Here is a 14,342-nt window from a genome sequence, read left to right on the forward strand (position 1 = left end):
GCACCGTACACCAACGCTGTGTGCAAAAATCCCAGTGGGATGCAAGTTAAGCAACAACAACAATCACAAGACAACTCAGATTAATGACATCAGTCTAACTCCGTACTACAATAAACAAACATGGCCAAACCAAAAAACGTTTCGAAATCACCAAAATAAAGCCATAAAAGCAATGTCTATGCACTTGGGCTTGTTGTCTTTGTGGCATTAACTGACATGTCAACCTCTGCAGTGCTTGTGCTAGGCAGGCTATAAAGACAGCAGCACAGCCTTGCAGACCCAGATAACTACACCCTTTTAGTTTTGAGGGTTGTTTTTTTTTTTATTTCCCAGTCTGTGTCAATTTGACAAGAGAGATGTGCTGGATAAATGGCCCGAGTCCCACACGGACCCTTTAAATTACCCGGTTACAGGCGCTGTGTAAACGATTTCACCTTTTTTTGGTGCGAAACCACAGCTGTATTTTTTGTGCGTTCATGAAACTAGTGTTGTTATATGCGAAGTGTAATCTGTTTGTAATTGCTAGCATGCTTAGATTTATTGGAGGAACCGCTCACACATTTAGGAGGTCCGCTAAGGACAAGTTTTTTTTCGTTGAAAGTCATGCTAAGATGAGCTCTGTGCTACGAAGCAGGGCCATCGTCCAAAACGACGCTAATTATATTCGCGTCCTCTGAGGGCAATGCTATCGACGATTGTGTTAGCTGTACTTGTGCACCACCGCCACCACCAGCGTATCACGAAAACGTCCCTTATTGTGAACGTTTTCGAAGCTCAGAGCCGTTAAACCCAAATCTCTGAAAAGAAAATGTGCAGCCCTATTGGACGCAAACCTGGTGTACACTGGTAATGTATCACGAAGCTGCCCCGCAGGGGGATCTGTTGTTTCCCCCACTAAAGTGGCAATTGCTGAAAGGTCACCGTATCTCAGCTTGTTGAGGCTTGCATGATTCCACTGGAACATTGGGAAATGTGCTTTCAAATGTAAATTATTATTTACTGCCCGTTTTCAATCCACTGCTGGATGAATGCATCACCACACTGTGTCGGTCATGGGGGGTATGGGGTGGGGGGTAGGGGAAGTAGGGGGGATTGGGTGACCATGCTTCACCACGCTTGTCAGTGCGAGTTATTAAATTGAGTTATTTGACACCACCATTGGAACCTCCTTTGCCAGTAGCAAAATATGATAATTGTTTTTTTTCAAGGACAGTGCATACATTATCAGAGTTGTGTTTGTTTGCATTCCGACCACATGAATTGTCAAGGCAAACATGACTCCTTGTAAAAAAGGTGTCAGTTTTTTTGCTAGATAAAAGGGTAAAAAACCAATTATCACATTTTGCTACTGGTAAAGGAGGTTCCAATGGTGTAAATGCTTACCCGAGCTTTCATACTCTGATGGTGCATTGTCTTTGAGTTGTGCGCCTTTTGGCCTCATTTGGTCCAACACCATGTGAGACTAGGCTCTAAGAAAAGCTGTCTCGGGTGTGGACCAATCAATTTCAAGGACAATGCATACATTATCAGAGTTGTGTTTTTTTGTTTGCATTCCGACCGCAGATATTGTGGTCAATGCAAACATGACTCCTTGTAAAAAAAAGTGTCAGTTTTGTTGAGTTACTTGAGTTGTGTGTTCGGCATCGTGTCACGAGAGGACGGTATTTACATTTGGAAGCTGTATAGTAGCAGTGCAGCCCTTCATGTTAGAAAAAAATCCCACAAAAGCAAATATCACAGAGCTACCTCTGAAATCCTGACAAGTGACCTCTACTCTACACATTAGGGGGTGACGCCTCCCATGGGTTCTGCTACCGACAACAGTCAACCCGATATTTTTAGTTCTCAGATGTTGGAATTGGGCAACACTGAGTGTAGAACCGTATTTAACGAGCTCGGCTTTCTTTTCTGCAGTCATCGGTGATAATGTGTGATCATATTATTGACAACTATCGCTGATTAGAACTAAGGCATTTGGAGCTATGGCAAAATATTACCCATGCGTCTCACTGACATACACAAAAGGATTGCATCCGATCACGGTTTTAATGCAAATAATGTCAGCTCACTTTGATTTAAACCAACGTTTATTCCTGCACGGCAAAACGATGTCAGGACAGAGCTCAATTCCAGCCAGAGGTGCCGGCACCCTGTGCTGCCCTGAAGTGCGCAAACTTACAAGCGCGCGTGTTTTGCTCACGTTCAGATATGTACACCGCAGTTTCACTCGCCTATCACTCAGCAAAATTATTATTATTACTATGTGCCACCATGCTCGAGCCTGGTCTGGCAGCCTCTTCCGCCTGGCATCCTTGCGGAACTTCAGCTCCGCGACGCAGTGTAGACCCTCAACCTTTCAGGAGATTTGGTCCCCATTTATGTACCGTGTGTTGAACTTCCTTTGCATCGTACGTAGCCAACCATACTAATAATCGGTGGTGCCGGGGGAAGGACAGCAAACTAAAGACGAAAATTAGTTGTAAAGAAAATTAATTTTCAATCTAGATTTAAAAGTGCATAGCTCCGGTGGCTTCCTAATATCGGCAAGAAGAGCGTTCCAGGCGGCCCGCAGAAGCGCATCTGATAGCGTGCAATGCAGTGACTGTCTTTGTTCGACGGTTAGCCAAAATCCCGCTGCGAGGTTGATCAGAATTTACATGATGGTTTGAGCTCCTTATCGAGATCAGCAAGATATTGTAGTTCATATTCTTTGGGTCTTTCGGTAAAGCCACGTACGGCTTTACCGAAAAACCCAGGGAATATGAATTCCTGCAGTCACGAAAGCTTTAAATCAAGATGTATTGTAGTTCATTTGTGGCAAGCACTCCGTGTGTAATGAGCGCGACCTCGTAAGATTGTAATACTGCGGGTGCATTAACCACGAGACGCTCCGCGCCATCTCATTCAGAGTGGACATTGAAGAATCCGTGGTGTAATTTGATGACAGGAGAGCAGTAGGCCAGCGTCATATGAATGGTGCGTGCGGTTCGGATTTGCGTGTCGAGGGTGTGGGAATGACTCAACCCTACCACATGCACGCTTTGCCCCCAGAGCCCCCGTGACCTCTGTGTGTGCTTTGACGTTCCCTGAGATAGTGGTGAGCTCGTCAAGAACCGCCCTCGGGACGTCCACCTTTGCTTTTAATTCATTATTCCCTTTCATATTGTCCTGAATATTCCCTTTCCATGTTTTTTTTTACACAATGTTTTTTTTTTATAGTTACATTCCTTAACCGTGCAGCAGATATACCGACCTTCAGTATGAGACAAGGCTGAGCTAGAAGTTGCTTTGTTGTATTATTTCGTTGCTCCAACGATGGGCGCTTTTTAAATAAGAGTCCCGAAATGTCTCGGATACCGGTTATAAAACAAATCCACCGCGACTTGCAATAAACATGATAGCAAGTAGCTAAGACACGTTTAAAAAAAGATGTTGAAACCTGCCACGGTTCCCACATTAAGCAAAATAACATCCTCAGTGGTGTTTCTGTTGGCCACCACCTGCTTCTAAATGCAGCAAATCCCTGCAGAGTGTGTCTGCACAACGTATTTTTGCGAAATGAAACAAAGTTACACTGACGTTAATCCAGCAACATTGCCACCACCGCTCCAGACGTTTCCATGGCGTAATCTGATACCAACTCCTCTGTTGCCATCGTACCTTTTCATAACGCCCCCCCAACCCCACTTACAAACCCGGCACTCGATCTCCCCCCAAGCACCTCCCTGTCCCTCCCACAGCTCAACACCTCGCTCGCTCTCTCTCTCGCTCGCTCGCTCCGTTGCCCAATCTCCGTTCTGCTCCCACGCATCCCGAGCCACCCCTATGTCTGAGCACGGTTAAATGCAGAGACTCTTCGCTCCTGCAGTCAGCAGAGCTCAGGGCAGTTTAAGGTTCCCGTAGCTGTCCTCCGTCATCTATATCCTCAACCAAATCGATCTCCTCTCTCACCCTACCGATCTCTTGTCTCACTGCACTGTCTCCCAACTGGCCGCTCAAAAGCTATCAAACGTTCATCCCCGTCTGCAGTAATATTTGCCAAACTCACATCTATATAACAAGACGCAAAAAAAGATTTAGGGGCCAGCCTGACTAAACTGTATTTTAGCAAAGCATTAAGCTTCGATTTTACCATACGTCTGATAGACATCAGTGCAGGCTTGACCTGACCCTGATCCAGCCATATCTTCAGCAGTCCCGCTATGGACAGCTCCGAGCAACAGAGACGGGTGCAGCTTGGGCGAGTGCAGACAGCGGACTCCGTGGAGCAACGGAGCCCCAAGAAGCTGCAGTTTGTCATGCCGCCCGGGCAAATGCAACTCGACCCCGCCGCGCTTGAGCAGGTGAGACGCCGACTGGAGCACGGGTGCAAGGGTGGCACAGGTGAGATGCTGACTGGAGCGAGGGTGGCAAAAGGTGAGATGCTGACTGGAGCGAGGGTGGCAAAAGGTGAGATGCTGATTGGAGCGAGGGTGGCATAGGTGAGATGCTGACTGGAGCGAGGGTGGCATAGGTGAGATGCTGACTGGAGCACGGGTGCAAGGGTAAGACAGGTGAGACAGATGGAACGGTTATTGAAAAAATGGCCAAACAGATGTTTATCTAAGAAAAGGGTTTACCGTTTCTCGCAATAGAACGGGAGTATTAATATATCAGGTGTTAAGATGTAAAAATACCAAACAGAAACCTTTTGCAAGGAATCATGTCTGCATTAAACATGCTCTGATAGTATATGCATTGTCTTTGAAACTGATTGGTCCACACCAGAGGCAGCTTTCTTTAGAGACTAGTCTTAAACAGTGTTAGATCAGAGGACGCCAAAAGGCTCTCAATGTCCTGATAGTGCATTGTCTTTGTGATGTTCGCCCTTTGGCGTCCTCTGGTCTGACACCGTTTGAGACCAGGCTCTAAAAGGAATCTGTCTCTGGTGTGGACCAATCAGTGTTTTAACATCTTAACACCTGTTGTATTGCCAGGACGTGCAAGGGAGATCCCATGATGAGATGTTTATCTGTTTATTATTTATTACCCACGATATTCCACGGCGGTGCATAATTAATACTGTGACTCAGGTTGTATTTGCAAAGTAAATACTGTAACAGATATTTTTGGTCTCCCGGCAAGATACAAAAAAATGAATAATGATTTATCAACTTATGACGGACGCTGGTATTGCGCCCGAAACGTCGTGATATATTTTATTTTATACCTACGTGACTTTACCGAAAGAACCAACGAGTATTTATCCGTAGTTGAAGCAAATGATTGCCCAATTTTCGTTGCATACTCCTCATTCAATGTTGCAAATTGAGCCCAGATGAGCATTTGTGCTTTAGGCGCAGCTTTTCAAGTAGTACTTCAATCAGCCATGCACACCTGGTCTGCATTGATAACATATAACTAGGCACCTCCATAGGTGTTTCATTCTCCCACTGGACTATTGATCATTTAATGGTCACCCAACTTTAGCTTATCTTGTTGAGTCTCGCACGCTTCCATTAACACCCAATAATACACAGTCCTTTGTCACTGCACTGCTGGATGAATGCCTTCTCACACCATGTCAGTCATGGGAGTTTATATGATCATACTTCACCATGCTGGTCAATGAGGGTTGGTAAAGGGATGAAGGGTGCCGAGGATCAGTTCGAATATCAATTGTCAAGAATTTGGCCAGGAATTGAACTCAGGCCCGCCGGGGTCATAGTGCAATGTGCTAACCACTGTCCAAATGTATGGATGCTAAATATGTTTAACTTTGGCTCTGTGAGTCTTTGACACCTTACATTAATTATAAGAATCCGTATTTTCGAATTTGGAGGAGTTACAAAGAGGGCAGCATTTGAGAAGGGGATAACCTCTCCTCAGGCCAGCAGTCGACTGGGGGAGTTTGCATCAAGTTTAGCTTGCTGGAACTAGGAGCACATGGCCGTGAAAAATCTAGCAAAGGCACAGGTAGTTTTTGTGAGGATTTTCTGAGGTCCAATTTTGAAAAAAAAAAACCCTCTAGTACAGACCAATAATTATTTGAAGCTTTCGTGACTGCAGGATTCCATACTCTTTGGTTTTTTCGGAAAAGTCACGTTGGTAGAAAAATAAAATAAAATAAAAAATAATATATCACGACGTTTCGATCGCAACACAAGCGGTCATCCTCAGGCGTAAAAAAAAATCCAGCAGTGGAACTGCTGAAACAGCGAGAGAGCTGTTACAACAAGAGGTTATTTATGTGGCGAAGGGTAAGCAGGCGGGGTCTGAGCTGGAAAGGAATTCCATCCCCGGACGCAAGCACGTCAGTTGTTTTAATGGGGGAGATTAGGGAGATAGATTAGGGAGAGAGATTAGGGGGATTATCAAGTTAATGTCATGTCTATGTGTGCATTAACGGGCTGGGGTCTCACTGGCTTGGCCACCGTTGCGGTGGTTCTCTTGCGTGGACGCGCTTGCCTCTCACAGCGCAGTTGGCAGCGCCGCAGCTTGTGTTACACATAGACATGACATTAACTTGCTAATCCCCCTAATCTCTCTGCCTAATTTCTCCCATCAACATAGTGCTAATCTCCCATTAACGCTGCTGTTTTGCGCACATGCAGGGACGATACTCTTATGCGGCGACGGAAGCTTATTTCATGCTAATCTCTCTCCCTAATCTCTCTCCCTAATCTCTCACCCTAATCTCCCCCATTAACACAACTGACGTGCTTGCGTCCGGGGATGCAATTCCGTTCCAGCTCAGACCCCGCCTGCTTACCCTTCGCCACATAAATAACCTCTTGTTGTTGTAACAGCTCTCTCGCTGGTTCAGCAGTTCTACTGCTGGATTTTTTTTCCACCTGAGGACGACCGCTTGTGTTGCGATCGAAACTGTCATGATATGTTAATTTTAATTTTATTGAATTTTTTACCAAAAGAACCAAAGAGTACAGACCAATACTTTAAGCCATGTTATGCTGTATAAAGCCTCCAATTTTAATATACAACACCAATAGAAATCAGGGACGTGCAGGGGGGGCAGGGGATGCAGAGCCTCACCTGTTATACTCCAATGAAAATAGCTGTTACGAAAAGTAAAAAAAAAAGAATAATCAAATAAAATAAATATTAAGATTTTTCCACTGTTCTGTGTTATCAATGTCACTTCTGTACGATTCCAATCATTTTTATACTCAAAATCGCCAAATTTGCGGAGCTTCGCTGCAAATACAGGGAGAGACGAGAGGTGAGGCAGCGACGAGCTCAGCCTCCCCTCTGATTGCGCAGTAACTGGATGGAGCGTGGGCAATAAGCGCGTGTCTGTTACTATCTCGGCATGTCACCAATGTGATGTTTGTAGACCCCTTCATTTCATGTCCTCGCATTCCATACTCCAGGTAACTTATTTCACGTATGTGTATAGAGATATTTAGGCACGCTGGTCTCGTCATGAAACTGCAATGAAAAAGCACCAGGGGAGGCAGCTATCACATCTGCCTCACCGAGGGGGACGTGTCTAACACGCCCCCCTCAACGAGGACACGCCCCCTCAGTGAGGCCACGCCCCCCTCAGTGTGTGAATCTGGCTCTGACACGAGCCAGTGCCTCCCCAGCTATTGACCTCACCGCACGTCACTGATACAAATCCACCAGCGTATAAGCTCACGAGGACACCACAATCGTCTCACAAAACACCCATTGTGTTTTTTAACAAAAAATTACTGTATATAGGTCAGGGATATGATTGTGAAAGAGAGGTACATAGCTGTTCATAACCAGATACATTTTTTTTATTTCAGCTATTTTTCTAGAAAACAAAATACGAATGAATTATCCAGAAAACCCTCCCTGAGTCTCGAGATGCTTGTTGACGCGGGTCCATTAATTGTGACCTTTGGCCAACAACACTGATGAGTGTTGCGCTTCAATGGGGAGGCACCAGAGGACCTTGAGAAAACAGACCATGCATACGAGGGGATGCCACACGACAATGTCAACTGTTGTTCAACATTTGCGGTTCCTGCATGCTCACTCATCTCAGCTCTAACCAGACGACTCAACGCCGCTGAGCTTCCAAGATCCAATGAGAGCGGGGAAATTGAGAGTGATTTGTTTTTAGGCTTAAGGTCATTTCCTGAGCAACTGCTCAACAAAATGAAGAAACATCTTCAGGGATTATTCATCTAGGGATTGAAAACCGACAATGTATAAAATTACATTTTCTTATGGGTACAAGTAATCTTTTTTGTAATCAAGTAAGAGTCCATTGGGACCAGCGTATCTTTATAAATATAGACGTGTTAACAACACTGATTATAAAAGTGCATTATATAGCAACACGTGGTTTCAATAAATGTTTCTATTTTTGCATGTGGCAATATTTTCAGGAGCTAAATGCCAATGTCGAGGTCTGCTGGCCACGACAAGAGGGCGTCAGGAGAGACAGTTCGTGGTTTTGCTCTTCCTCCTTTGTTGAAAGAGCACACACCACCGTGGTTTAAGAAACGGTTCATAGTCTTGGTCGCAAGGACACAGTCGAAATACTGTAGCTTGTCATTAAATTTCAATTAAAAACGCAATGCACCTGTACAGAGACCTTGGACGAAATTGGGCTAGAATGTTCCTTCTTGATTTGAAGCTTTCGTGGCTGCAGGAATCCATGCTCTGTGGTTCTTTCGGTAAAGTCACGTGGGTAGAAAAATAATAAAAGAAAACACGACGTTTCGGTCGCAACACAAGCGGCCGTCTTCAGATGAGAAACTCCTACAGCCTTGTCATTAAATTGCTAAATCGATAATTTTTTCTCACCTGAAGACGGCCGCGTGTGTTGCGACCGAAACGTGTTTTTTCTCATCTTTTTTTTCTTTCTATCTACGTGACTTTACCGAAAGAACCAGAGAATATAGAATGTTCCTGTCCGCTCTGAGATTTGGCAAAGCTAAGCAGTGTTGAACCTGGGTCGTCCGATTGAAATGAGCAACCACCACGCACTCCAGCGCGGTGCCGGCTGCTGCACGGCTGCGTCCTGTGCAGAAGAGGGCAGTGCAGAAAAAATGAATTGTTGTACTGTGCTCTACTGCTAGATTCCTCCACCCCTTCACCAATCCGCACTGAACAGCGTGGCGACGTACATTCAAACAATACCCATGAGTCCAGGGGTCGGCAACCGGCCGGTCCCGAGCAGCATGCGTCTTTTTAGGGACTGCTTCGCGAGCGTTATTTATTCCGGCTCTTGAAGTATTGAGATGTTTCGTTGCCGAATTCAGCAGTGGATTGACAAAAGGGGCTGTACACGTGGAATGCACCTGTTGACATATACGGTATATGTATTCATCACTGCATCGATCTGTGTTGCGCGGTATCAGATTAGGAGGAGACGTCCCACTCCGGCCAAGTTGGTGGTCATGAACGAACAGGCGTCACAGCCAGGTAAGTGGTGACAATAAAGGGGGCAACTTCAGGGAAGATCGCTACAAAGGGAGGCCCAGTGGGACACCGTGTCCTGACACGCACACACAGAGTGGGGCAGGGCACGAGGAGCACTTGCGCTGAGTGCGAGGCACGGAGAGGCCTACACAGGGCACGGTGATACGGCACGGCACTGGGGCATAATGGGGGCACGGTGGCACGGCACGGCACTGGGGCATAATGGGGGCACGGTGGTACGGCACGGCACTGGGGCATAATGGGGGCACGGTGGTACGGGACGTGATCAGGGAAGCTCCTACAAGCACAGCAGGGCAGGACAGGACCACAAACCAGTGCCGTAGTGACGAAATTATCAGCTCAGGGGGTGCGGCAATCGGTCAGGTGGGGCCCCAATAATTGATTTGTCTCGCACGGTCGCACCCAGAGGCTATTGTCTATTGCCAGTCCCTCCAGAAAAACGCGGAGTTTTTTGGTGATTGTTGCGGGCAAAAATCGTTGATTATGCGGCACGTTTTCTTAAAAAATGCGATGGAATATGCGGGATATTTATGCAATTTTATGCGATTAAATTGCGGGAACTTGCAAAAACTGCGGTTTGATGAAAAAGAGAAAAAAAGTGATTCCCCCAACACCCTATTCACTAGGCTACTACTTTAATGTAAAGAGTAATTTCTTATTACTTCCTATGATAAGCAAGCATACTACATCACAGAAAGCGCTGGGAATATTTAAGTTCTCATCTTGTTTTATTTCAGACCTTAACAAACAGATGGCTCAAACTTACAAAACATTGAGTCGAACAAGTTCTGTAGCTTTACAAAATGAATATGCTACAACTTCTGTAAAAATGAATAAATAAAATATTAAAAAATAAAATGTGTGCTTCCTGTTTTACAGAGGTAGCTATACAAAACAGACATCTTCTGTTAAAATAAGTGTTTTCAGTGCACAGTAACGTAAGCAATACAGTAACATTACAGTCTTACAGTAATGTAAATTTACATACTACTAACAAAAAAGTGCAATCTTACAACTGTAAAGTTACATAAACTCCTGAATAAAACTAACTACGTAGCCTCTAACACTTCATAACGTTCCCATGGCAACAGGGGAAATGGCTGCGCTTGTGTGAAGTAAACGCAACATTTTTCAACTTTCTGCTAAGATATATGTGACTTTTTGCAACGAAAATGCGGGGATTATGAAATCATGCAAGCCCGCATATGCGGCGAAAGTGCGGCGTATTTGAAAAAACGCGCCCCCCGCATAAATATGCGGACTTTGGCTGATTTTGCGTGGAATCTTGCGATCGCATAATCGCGTTTTTCTGGAGGGACTGTATTGCGGCTCCTCTTGCCTAATCACGTAATGTAGAACACAACACGTGCACTGCAAGAACACTACACGTGCACTGCAGTGTAGAACACAACACGTCCACTGCAGGGCAAGACACAACACGTGCACTGCAGAACACAACACGTGCACTGCAGTGTAGAACACAAAACGTGCACTGCAGTGTAGAACACAACACGTGCACTGCAGTGCCAGACACAACACGTGCAGTGCAGAACACAACACGTGCACTGCAGTGTAGAACACAACACGTGCACTGCAGAACACAACACGTGCACTGCAGTGTAGAACACAACACGTGCACTGCAGAACACAACACGTGCAGTGTAGAACACAACACGTGCACTGCAGTGTAGAACACAACACGTACACTGCAGTGCCAGACACAACACGTGCACTGCGTGCACTGCAGGGCAGCACAGAACACGATGATCACAACGACCAGGCTTCTGTGTTAATACAAAAAAAAGTTATAGAAATTAACATACATTCATAACCCGTCCAATGAATAAAAGCCGCAATGTGCAAGAGATGTTACACAGTTCGCCGTGAACTCACTCATCTTTGTCTGTCTCCGCCTCTGTCTCGACGGGGGAGCAGATGACAGGACTCAAGATCCCTCGGAGGTGAGTCTCTTGAAGTTGAGCGACAACAAAGGCGCACGCCACGGTCGATAAATAGAACGATCAAGGGCCGCATGCTCGGGTAGTGGCCGTGCCGTGCTCTCAATGAACAGCGATCGCGTGCGGTACACAGCGCTTTTGTGCGACGTGTCAACGTCATTCCACGGCGCCTTATCTACGCATAAACGTCGCAACCTAAAGCATCCACAATGACATGTGGATGCATTCAATATGCCCCATGCAGTCGGCAGCCACCCTCTCTCTCCCTCGTCGGTCCGCACGCGTCTGCGCGCTCAACCTGTGTGCTCGTTGGCATCTCTTGAACGTGAACGGGTCTTGTTTGTTTGTTCCACCGCTGGAGCTTGTCCAGGACAATTGGGGAGCGTGAGCGTGGATGTGGAACACAGACTTGTACACGGCCCAAACAACGATGATAGATTCACTGCTAGAATGTTCCAAGCGGGTTTCTGGTGCCACTGTGCAACGAGCAACCCGGGGCATCTTTAGGGCGGTCCAATATGTCTCGTGACCCGCCCCCAATGAATTGAACCCTTTGCATATTCATTTATGTTTTAAATAAATCTTACTTGAAAAATATCACGTTTTAGAGACTAAATTAGGGTCACAAGACATCCAGACCACCGACTCTATAGACTGCTGTATATATGTCCACATTGCACATTGCGTTCTCTCAACATTCGCTGAGCGAGAGGTCACTCCTCATGCTCTGTTGTCTCCATAGTCGGAAACCCACTCGTATCCCCCACCACATCACCTCATTTCGCCCCTCTTTCTGATCGACTCCCTGCCTCTGTTCGAGTCCAAGTTCTAGACGTTTCCTTTACTCATCTGGCCCGTCGTGTCTCTGCTCTTAAAATGTGTATCCTACAGCGTTAACTATTAATTGTCCTCATTTATCCCGCAATGCACGTCTAACCACCGCTGTGTGCAACGCCTCGCGATGCAGTTTCTTTATTTAGAGGGCGCGCGATGTGAATCCACGTTGTCCCGTGCTCTTTCTTGCACAAGGTACAGCCCCGTTTGTCTAACTGCTGCCGGGTGACGGCACAAACCCACGCGTTGTGGGTCTGTGTGACGGATATTGTGACCATACTTCAACACGCTGGTCTGTGCGGGTTGCTGAAGGTGCGAGGGGCCGGGGGCGTGGGAGGTGGAATTAGTTCGGTTGGCTACGTAGGGCACAAAAGAAGTTAAACAGTGGATAATGTTGTACTGCCCTCTGCTGGCCAGAACGTCTATCGCACCGTTGGTTTGTGGTGGTCACCCATCCGAGCCCGATCTCGGCTCAAGTCTGATCATACGATATTGGCGCCATCATTCCGGGTGGTGCGTTGTTTACAATTTCACTGCAGACTGCCCTTGTCACGTCAACATCGTGCACTGCCACATGGAGTGGCAGCTGCTGACTAAACCCCCAGCCCACTGAGGTTACCCCGATTTAAAAGAATAGCGGATCGCCTTCGCCGCGTGAATTGCGACTGTGTCTTTGTTAATATTGTGCGAGATTGTTGCATTAAAAGAACACTAGAAAAATACAGACACTGTGATCCATTTATTGATATCCCACTAACACAAAAGACGTGACCTTTATAGAGAAGCCTCCGTTTTATTTCAAAGCTTTCACACGTCTCCCACCCAATGTGGGTGCACGTGTTAAGTCCATTAACGCTCTTCTCTGTAATATATGGGAGCCATCGCTCGCACAACACAACATGCACATCCCACCTGTTGAGAAGAGAGTGAGAGGATTATTCCTCATTAGAAATCAGTGAGGTATCAATACGTGGATCACAATAAGCATCGAGACATTTAATATATTATTATTGTTGTATATGCCCACGTGAAGAATGCCTTACAATTTTGTTTGCAATTGCGTCAAGCCGTCACAATTTTTCCCCACGCAAAACGCACGTCATAGCTGAAATTCCACATTAATGTGGCGATGATGATCACTCCACAGGATTCTTGATTTCACGCAAAGTACTATCGTGATCATCATCACTACCCATGTGTAATGTAGCACTCAGAGGTGCTGTCTTGCTTAAGTTATACATATATTTAATATTACAGCCACCCGACTCGATGACATGTTATCAGGTGAACGCAGGTTGACTATATACAACTGGGTGACTTTATGTAGCTTGCCAGTCCGACGTTTGGAAGGGTCCACCATGCAGAAGTAGCAGTTGCTTGAGTGGTCAGTGGGTTTCCGACAAATTCTTGGGATAGCCAACTTTATGGCTCTCTTTTCCCCTCGACCATCCTACGAAAATACATTTATTTCACCCATGACTAATGTGTAAGAGATTCTCGCAACATTTTTCATATGTGATATATTTTTTTTATAACATAGATTTTTTTTCTCATTTTAACAAATTTTATAACGTAAAATTCTGAGCAACAATTGTCCATCTTACCTTCCGTGGTTTTTTTTCATTGCTCGCAGGTGAAATGAGGTGTCCAGGGTTTATCCTGATCCCCGACAGGCATGCCAAAATATGCCTTGTAGGCCTCGCACATCTTAGCAGATGCTTCCACAGAGTACTTTTTCGCTCTTGTCTTGATAAATTAGCCGCAGACATAGCAAAATGCGTCTGCCGGATGCTTGCAGCCTCTTGCTACTATCTCAGAAAAATGCAGATATGTATCCACTTAGGTAGCTGGAACTAAACTGAACTGGCGGGCCCCTGTATTTATACTACTATTTATATTACTGGAAAGTTCTATAATTTTGTAGAAGTTACTTTAAGATTTCTCAGCACTGAATCTATTTGGAATGTTTTGGAAAATAGGTAAATTTCAAAAAAATCACTGTCCTGGTCACAAAAGGTGGGGAATAATAGACATTTTCTCTACTTTCGAGGCATACGCAATTAGGAAATAACACTTACTACCCAGGAACAAACAATTAATTAAACAACTGTTACACAATGTTATTTACGG

General features: G+C 45.5%; 1 protein-coding gene across 1 annotated transcript in view; it reads left to right on the forward strand.

Annotated features, from left to right (window-relative positions):
- The first annotated feature begins 3,797 nt into the window (after positions 1-3,797).
- Positions 3,798-14,342, forward strand: part of LOC133345230 (protein phosphatase 1 regulatory subunit 1A-like) — a 28,283-nt gene continuing 17,738 nt past the window's right edge. Inside the window, exons 1-3 of the mRNA XM_061555808.1 lie at positions 3,798-4,343; positions 9,339-9,402; positions 11,356-11,381. Of these exons, the coding sequence (XP_061411792.1) occupies positions 4,203-4,343; positions 9,339-9,402; positions 11,356-11,381 (231 nt within the window). The 5' untranslated portion in view covers positions 3,798-4,202. The remainder of the gene's footprint in view (positions 4,344-9,338; positions 9,403-11,355; positions 11,382-14,342) is intronic.

The sequence above is a fragment of the Lethenteron reissneri genome, chromosome 21, assembly GCF_015708825.2.
Source record: "Lethenteron reissneri isolate LAM-NWPU_2019-01 chromosome 21, ASM1570882v1, whole genome shotgun sequence".
In the NCBI taxonomy this organism is placed as follows: Eukaryota; Metazoa; Chordata; class Hyperoartia; order Petromyzontiformes; family Petromyzontidae; genus Lethenteron; species Lethenteron reissneri.